The following is a 19,672-nucleotide window of genomic DNA, read 5'->3' as shown; positions in this document are numbered from 1 at the left end:
TAATTATTACAGGAGATTTATTGCTAACTTCTCGGTCATCGCTAAGCCTCTTACGGATCTTACTCGCAAAGGTGCTGACCCCCTCCACTGGCCTCCAGAGGCGGTCCAGGCTTCTGAGGTCCTTAAGAAGTGCTTTATCTCGGCCCCTGTGCTGATTCAGCCTAACCAAATGGAGCCATTCATCGTGGAGGTTGACGCCTCCGAGGTGGGAGTGGGTGCTGTCTTGTCCCAGGGTACCAGGTCCCTCACCCATCTCCGTCCCTATGCCTATTTCTCTAGGAAGTTCTCGCCCACTGAGAGTAACTATGATATTGGCAACCGCGAACTCTTAGCCATTAAATGGGCATTTGAAGAGTGGCACCACTTCCTGGAGGGGGCTAGGCACCAGGTAACGGTCCTTACCGACCACAAGAATCTGGTTTTCTTAGAATCTGCCCGGAGGCTAAACCCGAGACAAGCTCGATGGGCGTTATTTTTTACTAGATTCAACTTTTTGGTCACCTATAGGGCTGGGTCTAAAAATATTAAGGCTGATGCACTGTCGCGTAGCTTCATGGCCAGTCCTCCTTCGGAGGAAGATCCTGCATGTGTTTTGCCTCCAGGTATAATCATTTCCTCTGTTGATTCTGACTTAGTCTCCGAAATTGCAGCTGATCAAGGTTCAGCTCCTGGGAACCTTCCTGAGAACAAGCTGTTTGTTCCCCTGCAATTCCGGCTAAGGGTACTCAGAGAAAATCATGACTATGCACTATCTGGCCATCCAGGCATCCTGGGTACCAAGCATCTCATTGCCAGAAACTATTGGTGGCCTGGGTACCAAGCATCTCATTGCCAGAAACTATTGGTGGCGACGTTAAGGCCTACATCGCCGCTTGTGAAATTTGTGCTAGGTCCTAGACTCCAAGGTCCCGACCAGCGGGCTTACTATGTTCTTTGCCCATTCCCCAGAGACCTTGGACCCATATCTCCATGGATTTTATCGCCGATTTGCCTCCATCTCAAGGCAAGTCGGTGGTGTGGGTTGTAGTAGACCGTTTCAGTAAGATGTGCCACTTTGTGCCCCTCAAGAAACTACCCAATGCTTAGACGTTAGCTACCTTGTTTGTCAAACACATCCTGCGTCTCCATGGGGTTCCTGTCAATATTGTTTCTGACAGAGGGGTACAATTTGTTTCATTGTTTTGGAGAGCCTTCTGTAAAAAGTTGGAGATTGATCTGTCCTCCTCGGCCTTCCATCCTGAAACTAATGGCCAAACTGAGAGGACTAATCAGTCTCTAGAACAATATTTAAGGTATTTTATCTCTGACTGTCAATATGATTGGGTCTCCTTCATTCCCCTCGCCGAATTTTCCCTTAATAACCGGGTCAGTAACTCGTCAGGGGTCTCCCCCTTTTTCTGTAATTTTTGGTCTAATCCACGGTTCTCCTCCGTTTCACCTGGTAGTTCCAACAATCCCGAGGTAGATGTCGTTCATCAGGAACTGTGCACAGTCTGGGCCCAGGTTCAGAAGAACCTAGAGGCGTCCCAGAGCATACAAAAGACTCAGGCAGATAGAAGACGTTCTGCTAACCCCTTGTTTGTGGTCGGGGATCTGGTGTGGCCATCTTCTAAAAATTTGCGCCTTAAAGTCCCGTCCAAAAATGTTTCTCCCCGATATATAGGGCCGTACAAGGTCATTGAAGTCCTTAACCCTGTCTCCTTCCGACTGGAGTTACCCCCCGTCTTTTCGAGTACACGACGTGTTTCATGCCTCCCTCCTTAAACGCTGCTCCCCGACCTTGGCTCCCTCGAGGAAACCTCCAGTCCTTGTTCTCACCCCTGAAGGGGTAGAATTCGAGGTGGCCAAGATTGTGGACAGCAGGATGGTCCAAGGCTCCCTCCAGTACCTGGTCCATTGGAGAGGATACGGGCCTGAGGAGAGGACTTGGGTACCCGCCCGGGATGTTCACGCTGGGGTATTGCTCAGGAGGTTCCATCTTCGCTTCCCCAATAAGCCAGGTCCACCTAGAAAGGGTCCAGTGGCCCCTCTTAAAAGGGGGGGGGGTACTGTAAAGGATCTGCCAGACACAGCTTCTGTGTCGACGCCCGTGGGTAATCAGTCTGCACCTGCTCCTAAGTCTGAGAGAGTGACACGATCTTCTACCAGTCAGGCTGGGAGGCTGAGGAGTGGGAGAGCCTATCACAGCCTGGCCAGACGGAGCTAGCTCCCGCCCTCTGCCTATTTATACCTGCATTTCCTGCTCCTCCTTTGCCTGTGATTCTTTTCTGTTTCCTGGCTCTGCTGCTCCTGCTATGATTATTGACCTTGCTTCATTTTTGACCCTGGCTTTACTGACTACGCTCCTGTTCTGCGATTTGTACCTCGTGCACTCCTGGTTTGACTCGGCTCGTTCACTACTCTTGTTGCTCACTGTGTTGTCGTGGGAAACTGCCCCATTTCCCTTAGCTTCTGTGTACCCTTGTCTGTTTGTCTGTCATGCACTTATTGAGCGTAAGGACCGTCGCCCAGTTGTACGCCATCGCCTAGGACAGGCCGTTGCAAGTAGGCAGGGACTGAGTGGCGGGTAGGTTAGGGCTCACCTGTCTGTCTCCCTACCCCGTCATTACAATGAGCCTGCTAGGTAATATGAAGGATCTCTTACAAGAAACATTAGCAACAAAGGTAAATCCTGTCACAGCTTCTCTCCCACTTTCTCCTCAGTGTGTGGCTCCTGCTGGTTCTGTGTGTATCTAGTAAGAGACTCATATTAACCCCTCACAAGCATCTTTCTTCTCCTCCTCTAGCAGATAAACCCTTTACAAGCAGCTGTACGCTCCTCCTCTAGCTATGCTGCATTATACAGTACACAAAGAATCCTTATTACATGGCTGATAAAATAATATACTGTATAAAGTAAAAGTACATGCTCCTGGCTGGAAGTGAACCAAATTTTTGCTCGATTTGCATTTTGCTGATTTGTTATCCATTTGGATGCATTGGCGAATCAATTCACCAGGATTACCTTAAGATTTCCTGTTGAGGAAAATAGGGGAATTGATTCTCCTATTGTCTTCTATAGACCAGTGAATCGATAACACAGTAAATTGATGCACTCATCCCAAATCCTGGCCAGATCTGAGCAAAATGCTCCACTTTGCCATTAAGAGGCTTTATAAAAATAGCTCCTCCCGCTCACAGAGAAAATCCCACAGTGCAATCAAAACCTTATGTCAGGACTCGAACACAAAAACTCGTGTGCCAGTCAGTGGCTCTTCCCTTTGAGTCATCTGAGACATTGGACAGCTTCACTACTGAATCTAGTGTCTAAGATCTTTTGATTCTTGCCTCTCTGCATTACCTTGACTGCCTTGATTGGTCTCACTATTGTGAGTACTACAGTTAGGTCAAGAATTATTTGGACAGTGACACAATCTTCATGATTTTGGCTCTGCATGCCACCACATTGGAATTGAAATGAAACAACTGAGATGCAATTGAAGTGTAGACTTTCAGGTTTAATTCAAGGGGTTGAGCACAAATATCATGTGAAACGTTTAGGAATTAAAACCTTTTCTACGCAGCCTCCTCATTTCAGGGGCTCAAAAGTAATTGGACAAATTAACATTACCATAAATGTTTTAAATACTTTGTAGAGTACTTTGCAGGCAATGACTGCCTGAAGTCTGGAACCCATGGACATCACCAAACAGTGGGTTTCCTCCTTTGTGAGGCTTTGCCAGGCCTTTACTGCAGATGTCTTCAGTTGTTGCTTGTTTGTGGGTCTTTCTGGCTTTTATTGTCTTAAGCAAGTGAAATGCATGCTGGAGCGGGTTGAGATCTGGTGATTGACTTGGCCATTGCAGAATATTCCACTTCTTTGCCTTAAAAAACTCCTGGGTTGCTTTTGCAGTATGTTTGGGTCATTGTCCATCTGTACTGTGAAGTGACGTCCAATCAACCTTGCTGCATTTGAACAAAAATGGTGTGTAGAAAAGGCAGATCCAGCACTCAAATATTTAAAATTTCCAATTTTTATTTGTCATTTTAAAAAACAGGGATAAAACAAAAATCCCGGGACCACGCTTACGCGTTTCAGACCACTAGGGTCCTTAATCATAGCTTGATTAAGGACCCTAGTGGTCTGAAATGCGTAAGCGTGGTCCCGGGATTTTTGTTTTATCCCTGTTTTTAAAATGACCTAAATAAAAATTGGAAATTTTAAATATTTGAGTGCTGGATCTGCCTTTTCTACACACCATTTTTGTTCCAATAACCTGCAGTCGACACAGGATCAGCTTAGGAGGATCTACGAGCACCTACAGCTTTGGGATTTTTCATACATATTTGGCATCGGTCAAGCTTTTCAAAAACGCATTGGAAAAACGCAATCAAGCATAGTGGTTATGAGGTGAGCAAAACTTTTGGTAAAACATTTTTCATTTTCTACCTTGCTGCATTTGGTTGAATCGGAGCAGAAAGTATATCCCTGAACATTTCAGAATTCATCCGGCTGCTTCTGTTTTCAGTCACATCATCAATAAACACTAGTGACCCAGTGCCTTTGGCAGTCATGCATGCCCATGCCATCACACTGCATCCACCATGTTTTACAGAGGATGTAGTGTGCTTTGGAGCATGAGCCGTTCCAAGCCTTCGCCATACTTTCTTCCTCCAGTCATTCTTGTAGAGGTTAATCTTAGTTTCATCTGTCCAAAGAATGCTGTTCCAAAACTGGGCTGGCTTCTCTAGATGTTGTTTGGCAAAATTTAATCTGGCCTTTCTATTTTTGAGGCTGATTAATGGTTTGCACCTTGTGGCGAACCTCTGTATTTGCTCACATGAAGTCTTCTCTTTATGGTAGACTTAGATATAGATACACCACCTTCCAGGAGAGTGTTCTTCACTTGCGTAGATGTTGTGAAGGGGTTTTTCTTCACCATGGAAAGGATTCTGCAATCATCCACCACTGTTGTCTTCCGTGAACATCCAGGCGTTTTGGAGTTCACGAGATAACCAGTGCGTTCTTTTTTTTCAAAGAATGTACCAAACTGTTGATGTGGCCACTCCTAACATTTGTGCTATCTTTCTGATGGATTTCTTCATTTTTTTCAGCCTAACGATGGCCTGTTTCACTTGCATTCACTTGCTTCTTTAGATGTTGTTTGGCAAAATTTAATCTGGCCTTTCTATTTTTGAGGCTGATTAATGGTTTGCACCTTGTGGTGAACCCTCTGTATTTGCTCTCATGAGGTCTTCTCTTTATGGTAGACTTAGATACAGATACACCACCTTCCAGGAGAGTGTTCTTCACTTGCGTAGATATTGTGAAGGGGTTTTTCTTCACCTTGGAAATGATTCTGCGATCATCCACCACTGTTGTCTTCCGTGAACATCCAGGCGTTTTGGAGTTCACGAGATCACCAGTGCGTTCTTTTTTTTAAAGAATGTATCAAACTGTTGATGTGGCCACTCCTAACATTTGTGCTATCTCTCTGATGGATTTCTTCATTTTTTTTCAGCCTAACGATGGCCTGTTTCACTTGCATTGAGAGCTCCTTTGACCTCATGTTGTGGGTTCACAGCAACAGCTTCCAAATGCAAATGCCACGCCTGGAATCAACTCCAGACATTTTACCTGCTTAATTGATGATGGATTAATGAGGGAATAGCCCATGCAGCCCATTAAATAGCTTTTAAGATATTTGTCCAATTACCTTTGGTCTCTTGAAAAAGAGGCAGCTACATACTAAAGAGCTGTAATTCCTAAACCCTTCCTCAAATTAGGATGTGAACACCCTCAAATTAAAGCTGAGAGTCTGCACTTTCAGCCCATATTAATTATATAACTGTAAATTCAATTATGTTTTGGTAAACAGCTAAAATGCCAAAACTCATGTCACTGTCCAAATAATTCTGGACCTAACTGTATATAAGCCTGGACCTTGCAGTACCTGTTTGCTAGACAATCAGGTTATGTTCACACATTGTGATTTGATGCAGATTTTTGAGCCGAAGCCAGAATTGGATATAAGAGGAAGGAGAAGTATATGTCCTTCCTTTATATTTCCAATTTCTTTTGAAACCACTTTTGGCTTCGGCTTAAAATTCGGCATCAAAATCTAGACCTACTTTTGCTATTTGCACCCTCCTGCCTGCTCGTTTTAGCCACTGGACTACAAATCTGCCACAGACCTTGACACCTCATGAAATTTCAACTTTACTGCTTAAATGAAAGTGAAAACTGTGTTCCTGCAATGCCAATGGAAATTCTCCGTTTTGCTAATGATATGTATTTGAAATAAATCTTATAATTATATCTACGGTCTATTTTTGTGTCTTATTCAGAACTGACAGTTGGTCCTCTTTTAATAGCTTAGCTCTAAGGGTATGTGCACACACACTATTTACGTCCGTAATTGACGGACGTATTTCGGCCGCAAGTCCCGGACCGAACTCAGTGCAGGGAGCCGGGCTCCTAGTATCATAGTTATGTACGATGCTAGGAGTCCCTGCTACTCCGTGGAACTACTGTCCCGTACTGAAAACATGATTACAGTACGGGACAGTTGTCCTGCAGAGAGGCAGGGACTCCTAGCATGGTACATAACTATGATGCTAGGAGCCCGGCTCCTTGCACGGTGTTCGGTCCGGGACTTGCGGCCGAAATACGTCCGTCAATTACGGACGTAATCAGTGTGTGTGCACATACCCTAACTGTGTAAGTCTCTGTTTTTTGTGTCATCCATTTGTATTGAAAAGCATAGTTGACGATGCATTTTATTACAGTATAATGACTTATTCTAGTCAAACGTATGTCAAAAGAGCTCTCTTTCAACATTTAGCTAATAATAGTCAATGGGCAGGTCAACGTATATGTTGAAAATTGTTACCAATGTATACACAGAACATACATCACAAATGTGATATGAACAGAGTCAAATGAGCTCCTACAATGCACTGCTCTCTGGTTACAGGAATCCAGCAGAATTTTTATTGTCATTTTCTGTCTCAACAGTGAATAAAACATTGTTTAATTAGGATGCAGGATACATAAGACATACTATATGTAAAGATATTCAACGTTTTATGTAGATTTAAGCTGTGGAACGTTATAAAACCACTCACTCAAGCTGTAATTCTCATGATTCATCTAGTGTTTTATATTTTTGTGCTTGCAAACAGATCAGCATGCCTATCATATAAATATGACTGTCTGACTGTGTTTTAGATAATCACTTATCTTTAGTAGTAATGATGCCATATAGAGTAACACAAGCCAAGCAGAGAAGTCTACCTTATATGGGCATTTCTGTGCTTGATCTAATATTATATTGTTTTTTTGGCAAGAAGGCGCTGGTAATTATTATACTAATAAACCAAAAGACTCCTTTTCATTCCATCCAGAATAACTTCACTATGTTAAAACAAATGTATTTATTTATTCCCTGTTGCTTATATAGGAAAAGTCCATAGTTGGTTTGTCATGCTGAGAATACAGAATAGAAACCACATATTACACAAAAAAAGCTCATGTAACTCAATCTTCTAACTTAGGGTAAATTGAATAAATTCTTAAAGTTTTGTTAAAAGCTAAACACAAATACATATTTACAGGAGCATAATAATAGACGAACAATAGACAGGATGTATATTACACTGAAGAGTACGGATCCAGTTCTGCAAATAATGCAAAATGAGTTTTACTACAGCCAATCCAGGACTTTTCACACTGTGATGTCATCGCTTGGCAGTTGATTTGCCCTGGGGTTTGACAATCAAGATCAAGAAAGGCCCTACCCTGGCGCCCGTGGGAACAAGCAGCCCCCCATCAAGATTTATTAGGCAAACACTTTCTACTACAGAATAAAGAAGGAGAAGTTTGTATAACGGGACGCCAGCCGCTCACCTGCTCGCTGAGGCTAATGCCCCTTCCTGCTCGATACCACTGCTTCTATGTTTCCCTAGCACTGCATAGGCCCTGGTCTCTTAGCGGGCCTCTTTCCTTCGGTCCCATTGCCTGGTGATTTGTTTTGAATACCTGTTGTTTTACCTATTTATTACTTACCCAATTGTAAAGTGCTATAAAAAGAAACATTATTATCTATTAGTAGTAGTCGTCCTCGTCATGTGCTTTTTTAAAGGCACTAGGCACCTCATTACTGCAGTTACGATTGTCTTTGCCTATCAAGAATCTAAATTTATGGTTTAAAGTCCGCTTTTGGAGAGAAAAATTATGATTATTTACAGTATTTCTTGTCTTTATTTTTTATTAAATATATGATTTCTTGTTAATTTAGAATTGCAAAGAGTTTAGAAATTGTAACACATATATTCACCTTTGGATGGCATTTTACAGTTAGTAAAAATCTAGATATAACCTACATAAAACGTTGAGTAAGTAAGTAAATAGAGAAGCAGTGAAGTGTAAAAATCAGTCTTAAAAGTGATATTCCCATCACACAAAGTGATAGCATATTGCTAGGAATTGCCATCACTTTCTGATCGGTGGGAGTCTGACTGCCGGGAACCCCCACTAATCCTGAAAATGAAGGGGCCGCATCCCTGCTTTAAGGTTAATGGGGTTGCTCAGTGCACAGCCAGTAGCCGGAATAGTCGATGTGCAAGGAAAAACTTTGAAGTGGCCACAGGGTGACTTTAGCCTTTACCCTTCATTCTTAGGGTATGTTCACACACAGTAGCAAAATACGTCTGAAAATACGGAGCTGTTTTCGCCTGAAAACAGCTCCTGATTTTCAGACGTTTTTTTTAACAACTCGCGTTTTTCGCTGTGTCTTTTTCGGCCATTTTTTAAGCTGTTTTTCAATGGAGTCAATGAAAAACGCCTCCAAAAACTTCCTAAGAAGTGTCCTGCACTTCTCTTGACGAGCCGTATTTTGACAGCGACGCGTAAAATAAAGGCTAGTGGGAACAGAACATCGTAATTCCCATTGAAAGCAATGGGCAGATGTTTGTAGGTGTATTAGGGGCGTTTTTTCAGGCGTAATTCGAGTCGTAAAACGCCCGAATTACATCTGAAAACACTGCGTGTGAACATACCCTTAGGATTGATGGAATGGTATGTGGTATCTGATGGGCAGGCTTCTTTAATGGTGGCAGCAGCTAGGGCCCGAACCTTGGGTCCACAAATGTTATCTCCACAAGAAACTGCAGCATTCTAATAAAAGTAAAAAAAAATATTCACCCATGTTCAATGCAAAGTATCATCAACTCATTGGGTTTGAGATAACAAGATATACCACATATGTAATGGTTATGAAAGATGGTCACCAACCTTCATGAAGAGATGGCGGGGGGAGAATAAAGTGCCCAAGAGTCACCAAAGTTTTGTCTCTCAATCTGTTATGTGATCTCAGGAAGCTTGCATGAAAAACAGTAACTTTGTTTTTAATGTACTCCAGACTATTATATATACTGTAAAAAAAAAATAGGAAAAAAAACCTGTAAACCTTACAGCAAAATATCCACTTATTTTATCATTACACCAGCACGTATAGCTTTATTATTATCACTGATTCCACTAAGATTTTTCACATGGCAGTATTTTGGCCAGTATTTTGTACCAGTATGTCTAAGTCAAAACAAGGAGTGAAAAAAATAATTAAAAACTATAATGGAAATATTTATACTCTAATGTTTTGGACCCACTCCTAGTTTTGTCTTACAAATAATGATGAAAAATACTGACCAAAATACTGCTGTGTGAAAATAGCCTAAGGCTGTATGCACATTAATATCAGCTAGAGATAAGCAAAACTAAGAAAACTTGATGGAGGTTGAAAAAGACAAAAAACCATGTATAAACCACAATCACTGTATTATGATGTAATTTCTAATAGAGGCAATTCTGGGAACATCTTCTAAAACTATGTTGTAAATATCACTTTACAAAAATCCATACAGCACTATTAATCCCTTGATTCATATTTTATTTTACATATGACCTACCTCTGTGTATCACGGTGAGATGCATCACTACTGAAGAGATAATCGGCTTGATGGCTTGAGGTTGTAATGACCCCTCCTTCAGACTCTGGAAAGTGAACAGGTGTATAGGAATTAAAGGGGGTATGCAAGACACAAACATTTTTCATGACTCTACTGGAAAGGTGGTAAATGTTGAATAGAGTTTGAATGGAGTAGCAGCGTGCATGCATGTCTGCTTCTCCTTTCAATCTCTTCTTTACCGTAGATGTAAAGTTTGGGAAATGCAGGGGGCTTGGGTACCCCTTCTAGTATTCGTGGGGGTCCCAGCTGTTGGAACCCAACTGATCTAGCATTTATCACCTATCCAGTAAATAGGTGAGAAGCTACCCCTATAATAAAAAGGGTTGAGTTGCACAATTAACATGTTCATCATTCAGAAAGGCCCACAACCCTTTTTAGGACTATTCAGCAATGCATTTTTCAATGTACCATATTTCAGGCTAAGTGAGGTATCTTAAGTTAAAAATTACATCTCCCTACCCCAAAATATGAAGTCTGTTGCTAAGTGCAACTTTTTAAGACAGATAAGGTACTGACATATAAAAGTGTTGTTGTTTTTTTTATTAGTTTGGGATACATTATAGTGCTGCTGGTAACAAATGCTAACTGTTACCTTCTTACCAGAGATGTGGATCCTCTATGCTGCAAATTAGTGTGCGAAGTCTTAGGAATTTTCCCGGTCTTCACCCTTATCCCCTGCAAGGAGGTATGTAGTTTCGTAGATGGACTCCCAGATTACAGTCCCAAGAATAGTCAACGATTGAGGGCAAGTGCACTGGAGGAACTGTAGTGTAATTAGGAACAGTGCCAATGCCAATAGTCATCACCAGGGAAGTGATCAGGAGGCGACAAATTAGAGGATGAGACAGAAAACATAGTCAGAGAATGGGCCAAGGGTAAGAACTAGGAGTAGGTCAACAGGGTCAGGAACAATGAGCCAAATATGTATGTACTTTCATTTTCAGATGAGAAGTTCAGGACAGCGTTTCCTTGTTAGGATTTAAACCCAGAGACACCTGTGTCCCGGCAGTAGATCGTCTCATTGAGCTATTTGAAATGTACAGGTTCTATTGATTCCTAAAATAATAGATTTTACCGCTCAGACGGTTGCAAGCAAAAAGTCTGAAGTGTTCACAAAGAGTTCTCCTTTCCCACAGCCTGCATGCAGAGAAAATTCCAACTTCCACCGGTGTGTTTCTCTGTAATGCTGGTTCTTAAAGTTGCACGAAGCAATATAGCAGCGTGCTATATAAGTTCTTACAGTCGCTGGTCTATATCTCCAACAAGGGAGAAAAAACAGTTAGTGCACCACCTTTGGAAAGTATAAAAGCCGCGTTTTTAATCCATACAAGACAAACAGAATAAAAGGCATATAACAATCTCATGCGGCACGCCAAGTTCTGCAGCCCGACCCTGGGTTTCGCCCTTCCGGCTTCCTCTGGGGCATATAAAAGTCTGGCCCTTCACTGCCTGATCGCCAGACTATTGAGTTTCATGCTTGTAGTCTAGTTCCTTGTTGCCGCTCTGCAAACTGTTGCTGCTCATTTGCGTATTGAACCTGGATAGTTTCATGACCACTTCTCTGCCACACGCTACAACCGTTTGCCGCTTATCTGTGTCCCATACTTGGATTGTTTCCAGACCTCCTCTCGGACTCACACTACAGTAATCAATAAGCCTGTAGCTGGACTGTTACTTGATTACTCTTGCTAAAGCACTCTCCTGCCTGATCGTTTCAGCCACTGGTCTCCAAATTTGCTAAAAGCGTTGACACGGGTGTCAAATAAATAGGCATTCTGGGCTGACATCTTCAAGAAGCATCAGTTGCAATAGCAACCAGACACAGACAGCAGCATGGAGAAGAGCCACAGACTGGAGGAGCAGGAAATCTCTTGATAAGGTGTGGAGCATGAACTTCCTCTTTCAGGATCCAAGTATAACTTCAGGACTGTGCTCCTCTCAGTTGATCAAATAGACTTACCCATGTATTCTTTTAATTTGTAGTAAGTAAAAGTAAATCCAGAGTACCTAGAAAGGTCCAATGAAATGTGGAGCAAATTTCTAAGATGGAACTTTAAGCCGAATATTCCTTGTTGAAAGCCAAACTTTAATCACCGGGAAGTATTATGGGACCTGGGCATAGGCGCTCGTCAGCAGTTCTTTTGGCCTTAGCAGCAGACTGTAAATTCTTATGGACTTCCATTCAGATATCCTGGAAACTTGGATGAGGTCCGAAGCGGCAGCACAGAGGTAATGCTCCATTACACAGTGGTCCCACAGTGGCTCAAGGGTGAGTAAATAGAGCGCAATTGCCATCATAACCGAACCACAGCAGCTTACCTTCACCCAAAGCAATGGCAGTGATGACGAGATGTAAGAACGATAAGATTCCTACAAAACTAACATCCTTTTTCACCATAGCTCCCTCCGAAGATGGTACTGGCAAGCATGGCGGGACAAGCTCCCTCCAACATGTGGAGCTCAGCACAAGTGCATCTGCACAAATATTAACCCCTTCCCGCCAAAGACATTTTTCATTTTTGTTTTTTCCATCTCCCCTTCCAAGATACATATTTTTTTTCATTTTAACTTGGACATAGCCATATGAGGGCTTGTTTCTTGCGGCACAAGTTTTCTTTTTTTTTTTCAATACCACCATTTTATGTACCATATAATGTGTGATCAAAATGAGATGATACCAAAAAGGTGTCTTTTTTTATTGTTCACATTATTTTACATAACAAAAGATTGCATGCTGTAATATACAGCCGACACCCGCTCCATACCATTCCTTCTGACTTACGCCGCACAAATGTTGGGAAGGGGTTAAAAGCACTTCTCACAGTGATAACGGGACCTTTACCAGCTGGAGAGAAAAGTTACTGTAGGTATTAAGCCGGGTTTACACGGGCATGTTCGGTCCATAAAATATTTCCCAGACCGATCACACTTTAGGGAGCCGGGCTTTTAGCATCATAGTTATCTATGACGCTAGGAGTCCCTGCCTCGCTGTGGGTAAACTGTCCCGTACTGTAATCATGTTTTCAGTACGGGACAGTAGTTCCACGGAGAGGCAGGGACTCCTAGTGTCGTACATAACTATGATGCTAGGAGCCCGGCTCCCTGCAGTGTGTTCGGTCCAGGAAATGCGACCGACATACGGTCGGTATTTTACGGACTGAACATGATCGTGTGAACCCGGCCTTAAGTTAATGTTCCCCCAAAAGTAATCTCTCTAAAAAACCTCAGACATCCCAGAAGCTCCTGTTACAATGTCTACTATGAAAGCTCTAATGGCAGACCTAAAAGACTCTGCACAACAAGATTTTTAATCTTCACAGTCTTACCATCATTCTAAGATAGTAGCACTAAAAAGGTATTATTAGTGTGAGGGGGCACAAAGGGAGCATAATTACTGTGAAGGGGCACTATCTGTGTGCCACACAAAGAGGGCATTTTTAAAGTGTATGGGACACAAAGGAGCGCTATTACTGTGTGGGAACACTATTAGGGTATGTTCACACGGCAGCCTCCGTTACGGCTGAAATTACGGAGCTGTTTTCAGGAGAAAACAGCTCCGGAATTTCAGACGTAATGGCAAGTGCAGGCGCTTTTCGCTGCATCCATTACAGACGTAATTGGAGGTGTTTTTTCATGGTGTCAATGGAAAACGATTCCAATTACGTCTCAAGAAGTGACAGGCACTTCTTTGACGCGGGCGTCTTTTTTACCTGCCGTCTTTTGACAGCGGCGCGTAAAAAAAATGACCGTCGGCACAGAACATCGTAAAGCCCATTCAAATGAATGGGCAGATGTTTGCCGGCGCATTGGAGCCATATTTTCGGACGTAATTAGAGGTTAAAACGCCCGAATTACGTCCGTAAATAGGGTGTGTGAACCCAGCCTTACTGTGTACCGCACAAAGGGAGGCACTATTAAACCACTTTTACATGGCAGAATTTTTTTTACAGTATTTTGCATCAGTATTTGGAAGCCAAATTCAGGAGTGGAACCCTCACAGAAAAAGTATAATGGAAAGATTTGGACCTCTTCCGTATTTTGGACAGGAGGCTTTTAAATACTGAAGCAAAATACTGCCATGTGAAAGAGGACTGTTTGGGCACTAAGGGGACACTATTACAGTGTGGGGCACTGTTTGCCACTATTTATGGGGGCACCATCTGTCTGGCACTATTTTAGCAGCAGTAGGACAATGTTAAAAGGTGGTAGCAGGATGGAAAGTTTTTCTACAGGATGAGGATGTGCTGAAAAAGCAAGGAACTAAAGACATCAGGACAAAATCCGGCTCTAGCAGGAGAAGAAGACTCCCGAATAAATCCTCTCTCTAAATTCTCCTTGGTACAGGCTGGCTGATATCGACTCAGTGTCTGGTGGAGAAAGTGGATACACCATTCCCCGGGAATATCAAGGCCAGGAAGAAGTGGAATGGCACAATCATATGGACTGTACACAGGAAGAGTCCCTGATTTCTACTTAGAGAAAACATCCGTAAAGTCCAGATATTGAGGTGCGACACCAGATGAAATTGACATGAGTGGAAGTAACTGAGGACCGACTAGATCTGGAAAAAGCAATCTATTGACAGAGCTAAGACATAGAGGTTCCTGTAACAACAGGATAAGAATCTGGAGCTTTCACAGAAAAAATGGAAGCGCCAGATCCGTTGCATGACGGACACCAACGTTTTCAGACAGAACCCAATGACTTTAATAGATTCTGTCGAGTTTTCCCCATGTGTTCGTAATTTTACCGGAAAAAAATCGAACATGCTCTGCTATTTTCTCTGCCATTTTGGATAAGATCTGCGTTGGAGGCTCCAAACAGAGTATCTAACTAAGATGTAAATATGTAGCTCTGGCACCTGAAAAATGTCAATGTAGGGGCCTTTCTGAGGTGAGTAGCACAGGTTGGGGATTGATCACAGTATTTTACTTGCTTTGCCCACACTGCTGCTTCTGGCCCTGATCAGTGGAGCATGCAGCATCAACCCCTGCTGACTGCTGCTCCACCAATAACTGCACTTGCTTGTCAGAAAAGGGAGGAGCATTACTGCAGCATAACTTTCTGTGCGCATTACATTATTATGTGTAGTGGGTTTATGGGGGCTAGGGGGATGTTTGAATGTTTTCCCCTCTGTACCATGCCTGTTAACCACGCCTAGTAAACTACATGAGCCTCTTAAGATCTCCATATGCTTACCCGCCTCACTCCTCAATCGTGACCTCTTTGACTTTGGGCGTAGAACTGGGTCCTGACGCCGTTCAGCGTAAGGACGTTGTATGTGTAGTACAGATAACGTCCCAGTGCCGTGCCTTCAGTTTGAAGAGGATTCAACTCAGGAGCAGGGAGGGTAAGTATATGGATACTGTCTGCTGGGGCCCTGTAGCAAAACCAGTCATGTATGAAACTGTCTGCTGAGGCACTGTATAAAAGCATATCATGTGTGAAACTGTCTTCTATGGCCCTGTATCTTGTGTTCATTAAGTGAATAAGTTAAATGGATATAGATCCGACCGGTATCCACATCAAGTAGCAGGTGCCGGTAAAAGTTTTTCACCGGCAATTAGTATTTAAGTAACTGAAGTCAAGCCCCATCCCATACACATGCACTCTGGGCTCGGATGAGCATGCATGTATTCTCAATAGGGAGAAGGGACTAATCTGCCTTAAGAACAAAAGGATCGGGCATGTTGAAATCCAACTGCCCGATTCTTCTTTTCCCTGATGGGGGACAGTCGCGATACCCCCATACACATCAGGTGGTCGGTCAGTGTTGCCTATGGCCGACATATCTAAGGTGTAGGGCAACCTTTACTAAAAAGGCATTGAAACTGCACATGTGAAATCGCAGTGTGTAAAACCATGCCCCCAAAACTACACTCACTTTTTAGCGCATGTTAACCTGGCTCATATTTTTTGGTGGGAAAGATGGCAACCCTAAACGGACAGCATGGGGTCAACCCCAAAAATCCTTAATTAATACCTTGCCAGGCAATCTGGTGGCTTGTGTTAGCTAAACCTATTCTAGTGGAAATCAGTCCGGGCTATATAGAGCTGGGGCTGGTTGAGTAACTAGGGCACCAAATACATTTGATTATTTATTTACTAATCTATTTTTTAACAGAGCACAGTGAATGGTACTGTCCATATATAAGGCGGAACTTTAAACCAAATATTCCTTGTTGAAAGCCAGACCTTATCACCAGGAAGAATTGTGGGTCCTGGCCAGAGCGTCGGACCCAGGAGCTTTTCAAAGCTGGAGTCCCCGGCTGGAGGATCCCGGCTCTGGAGAAGTCTCAGACAATGTCGGGAGCCCCCCGAGGTATACTTTTAACATATACCTGTGAAGAATGCCATACAGTGACATCTGTCACCAGCAGACTCTCATGTTAACAAAATGTATACCGTGCGGTAAAAATTTTTTGTGGGATCCCTCAGGATGGAATAGCGTAGTCTACTACCCTATTCCATGCTTAATTTTTTTTAAAAAGGTATACCTTCGTATACCAACCCGATGCAGAACAAAAAGACACACTTTTGGTCGCTGTCGGGATAATGAAGCCATGTGAACACGTTTATCTTGTACGTCGGGAGCTTTCCCGACTTACATGATAAAAGTAGGACAATAACACGATTTGAGTTAGTCCTTGAGTTAGTTATGGACAGTTTAAGTAGATGTTCTGTACCCCACTCCCCTGCTGTTCTGATGGTAATGGTGGTTCTGCACTAATTCAGATATCTGCAGAAATAGTAAGGCCCCATGCACATGAACATGCTTTTGCGGCCGCAATTCCCCTGATAATCCACGGGAGAATTCCGGCCCCATTCATTCCTATGGGGCCATGCACACGACCGTGGTTTCCACGGTCCGTGCATGGCCCCGGGCTCATTGAAAATAATGGTCGCGGCCATGTGCACAGCCCGCGATTTGCGGCGGCTCGCAGCTGACACTCCGTGGCCGGCCGACCCTAAAATCACGGCCATGCACATGGCTACGGTCAAGTGCATGAGGCCTAAGTATGTGTGCAATGTGTGTGTATATGTGTGTGTTATGTGTGCATATACTATAATGTGTGCATATAATGTGTAATACTGTATAGCAGCATTATTTCTATGTATATGGCGGCATTATTCATGTAGAGCGTGGTGGAATAATTTATTAGTACTTTATGGTGGCATTATTTAGGTATGCAGGTTAGCAGCATTATCTTTGTGAGAGCATTATTATGAGAGCACTGATATGTGTGTCCACATGTATCTGTGTGTGCAAGTGCATGCTTCTAATATTTATGCCATAAACCCCCTCCCCTTGACAAGATACTGAGCATGTCCCATGGCAGAAACTACGGCTGCATTCAGGCGTCTGTCATGCAGCCTATTTTATACATCCATATTACATCTGCAAGACTTGGACCATGGTTTGAGTGAACTGAACTTAGATCACTTTAGAGTTCTATGGTGATCTAAGTTTGATAAATTTGGAGGGCTGTAATTCCATGTCTTGTGGCCATAAAACAAATTCCAAAATGCGGCCACAACATTGCCGTCTGAACAGGAGCCTAGATATGATTGGGGGAGATGGATGAGACGAGCCCAGGTGTGGTTTGGGGATGAGACTGGCCTAGGATCTTTGAATTTGATTGGGGTTAGAGATTAGATGACACCAACCCAACGAGGAGATTTGGATTTCATGGGAGGGTTAAGTGGGATGAGCCCAGCCACGTGCTTTATATTTGATGGTGGAGGAGGAAGGGCACGACAGACCCAGAATATTTAGTGTAATATTTATGATGGTATAGTGGTAAAATTATATTTTTAGTTCCCGTATTTCATCACTGTATGACTGTATTAGAGGTATCGAGGTATTATATCGATTACAGTATTGGTCACGGGGCATTATTTGGGAATGGAGCTACGGCATTTTATTTCACTTATGTTTCTGTAAAAAATAAATTCTAATCCCATAAAAACCTCTTTCAGACCAAAAATGCCCCAACCATGATGTGGTTAAAATCAGCACAACTCAAATGTTCACTTTTTGGACCTGCAGTAATGTCACATTCATCTATGCTTTTTCCCCTCCCCCGCCTTCTACAGTTCTGTGAGGATTTCTTCAGGTCTATTGTCAGCACGTCATATTTTCCCATTTTCTAGTAAGCAGACTAATGACCTTTTGTCGCAGTTAAAGAGAATAATATAAAATTATTTTTATTCCTAACCCCAAATGTTGATGAGGTTGCTGTCTACGCTCTGAGAAAACCAGCCCCTCAGGCCTCTGTACATTGCTTCTAAAAGTCAAGTAGGATATAACATTGATATCTTTATTGAGATGGAGACAAGATAACAGAGTCTAACAACTGCTATATCAAAAGTTCCAGTAGATGGCAGCAAACACGTTAACATATGCATATCTGGGAACATCTCACATTTCATTATTCCGTTTTTGCCTCTCTGCCTTCAAGCAGCCATAACTTAATTTTTCTCATTGATGTGGCTATATGAGACCTTTTTTATGTGGAGGAAATTTTATTCTGCGTGATTTGGGGGGTATAAAAAGTGTAAAGGGTAAATTATAGCATTTATTTGTAGCATGAATATAGGAAAAATCTATTTTTAGCATTGTTTTTTTTTTTTTTATCCCGTTCACATTTAAAACACTAAATAACATCTTAAATTAATTCTTCAGGTTATTACGGTCGTGTAAGGGCCTAATATGTGTAGGTTTTTCTTTTTCATGTAGTGTATGGGTAATAAAATATATTTGATTCTAAATAATGACTTTTTATTTTATTTTTATTTTTTTATTAAATTTTTTAATCCTATGAAGAGATTACTTTAATTACAACTTTATTTTTTTTATACTTATAATGAATTAGCATACTCCTGTATACTGATACATTATACTGTGTCTGTAACGTCTATGGCCGCGGTCTGTCGTTCTAACTTACCCCTTGATGACCGCAGCCATGGATGTCCTGCTGCTCTGCTGTGTCGTCCCCCTGTGACGCACTGGCACTCACTTCCGGGTATCGAGCCTGTCTCCCGGAGGGTGCGCGCACACGCTCGTGCCCGCTCTTAAAGGGCCAGCACGCGCACCTGAAAATCATCATCATCAACTCATGAACTCCTGGACTATAAGAGGGTCACCGCCCTTCTTATCCTCACCTGGGCGTTGTTGTTGTTTCCCTTAGTCTGTCTTGCAAATGGTCTCCTAAGTGTCTTCCAGCTTCCCATTGTTTCCCGTTCCTGTATCCTGTTTCCTGTGCTATCTGTACTTTTCCTGGTCTACTGCCATGATGAGCTGTTGTTGTGTTGTTCTGCATCTCCACGCCTATTCTACTACTCCACGTCCAACGTCGACCTGCGGCCTGGTCCCAGCCGAGCCTGCCTTGCTACTGTCTACACTGCCTCAGGTACCCTTTTCTGGTACCCTTTTCAGTGGGTCCACACCCCGCGACAGTACGCTCAGGCCATGGCCACTGGCCAATTTAAGGGCATGTCACCCTCCCAAGCCATGCAGGATCTCCGAACAAGACAGGATCAACTTCTTGTGGCAGTGGACTCCATGGCGCAGCAGCTAGCGGCGCTAACTGCTTCCATTTCCTCTATACAAGCTCCTCCGACCGACCCTCCTGCTACTTCTCCTGGCAGTTCCAGTTCGGAT

At 42.9% G+C, this 19,672-nt stretch overlaps 1 protein-coding gene across 2 annotated transcripts in view; it reads right to left on the bottom strand.

Annotated features, from left to right (window-relative positions):
• Positions 1-18,312, bottom strand: part of TERB2 (telomere repeat binding bouquet formation protein 2) — a 92,022-nt gene extending 73,710 nt beyond the window's left edge. Inside the window, exons 1-3 of one of the 2 annotated variants that reach the window (XM_075855161.1) lie at positions 18,228-18,312; positions 9,949-10,033; positions 9,275-9,414 (exon numbers count right to left, since the gene is read on the bottom strand). In XM_075855161.1, coding sequence (XP_075711276.1) covers positions 9,275-9,414; positions 9,949-10,033; positions 18,228-18,291 — 289 coding nt within the window. In that variant the 5' untranslated portion in view covers positions 18,292-18,312. The remainder of the gene's footprint in view (positions 1-9,274; positions 9,415-9,948; positions 10,034-18,227) is intronic. The other variant, XM_075855162.1, reaches the window with a different exon arrangement.
• Between the last annotated feature and the right edge of the window lie 1,360 nt (positions 18,313-19,672).

This window comes from Rhinoderma darwinii, chromosome 3, assembly GCF_050947455.1.
Source record: "Rhinoderma darwinii isolate aRhiDar2 chromosome 3, aRhiDar2.hap1, whole genome shotgun sequence".
Lineage (NCBI taxonomy): Eukaryota > Metazoa > Chordata > Amphibia > Anura > Rhinodermatidae > Rhinoderma > Rhinoderma darwinii.
This window is presented reverse-complemented; position numbering and strand designations above follow the sequence as displayed.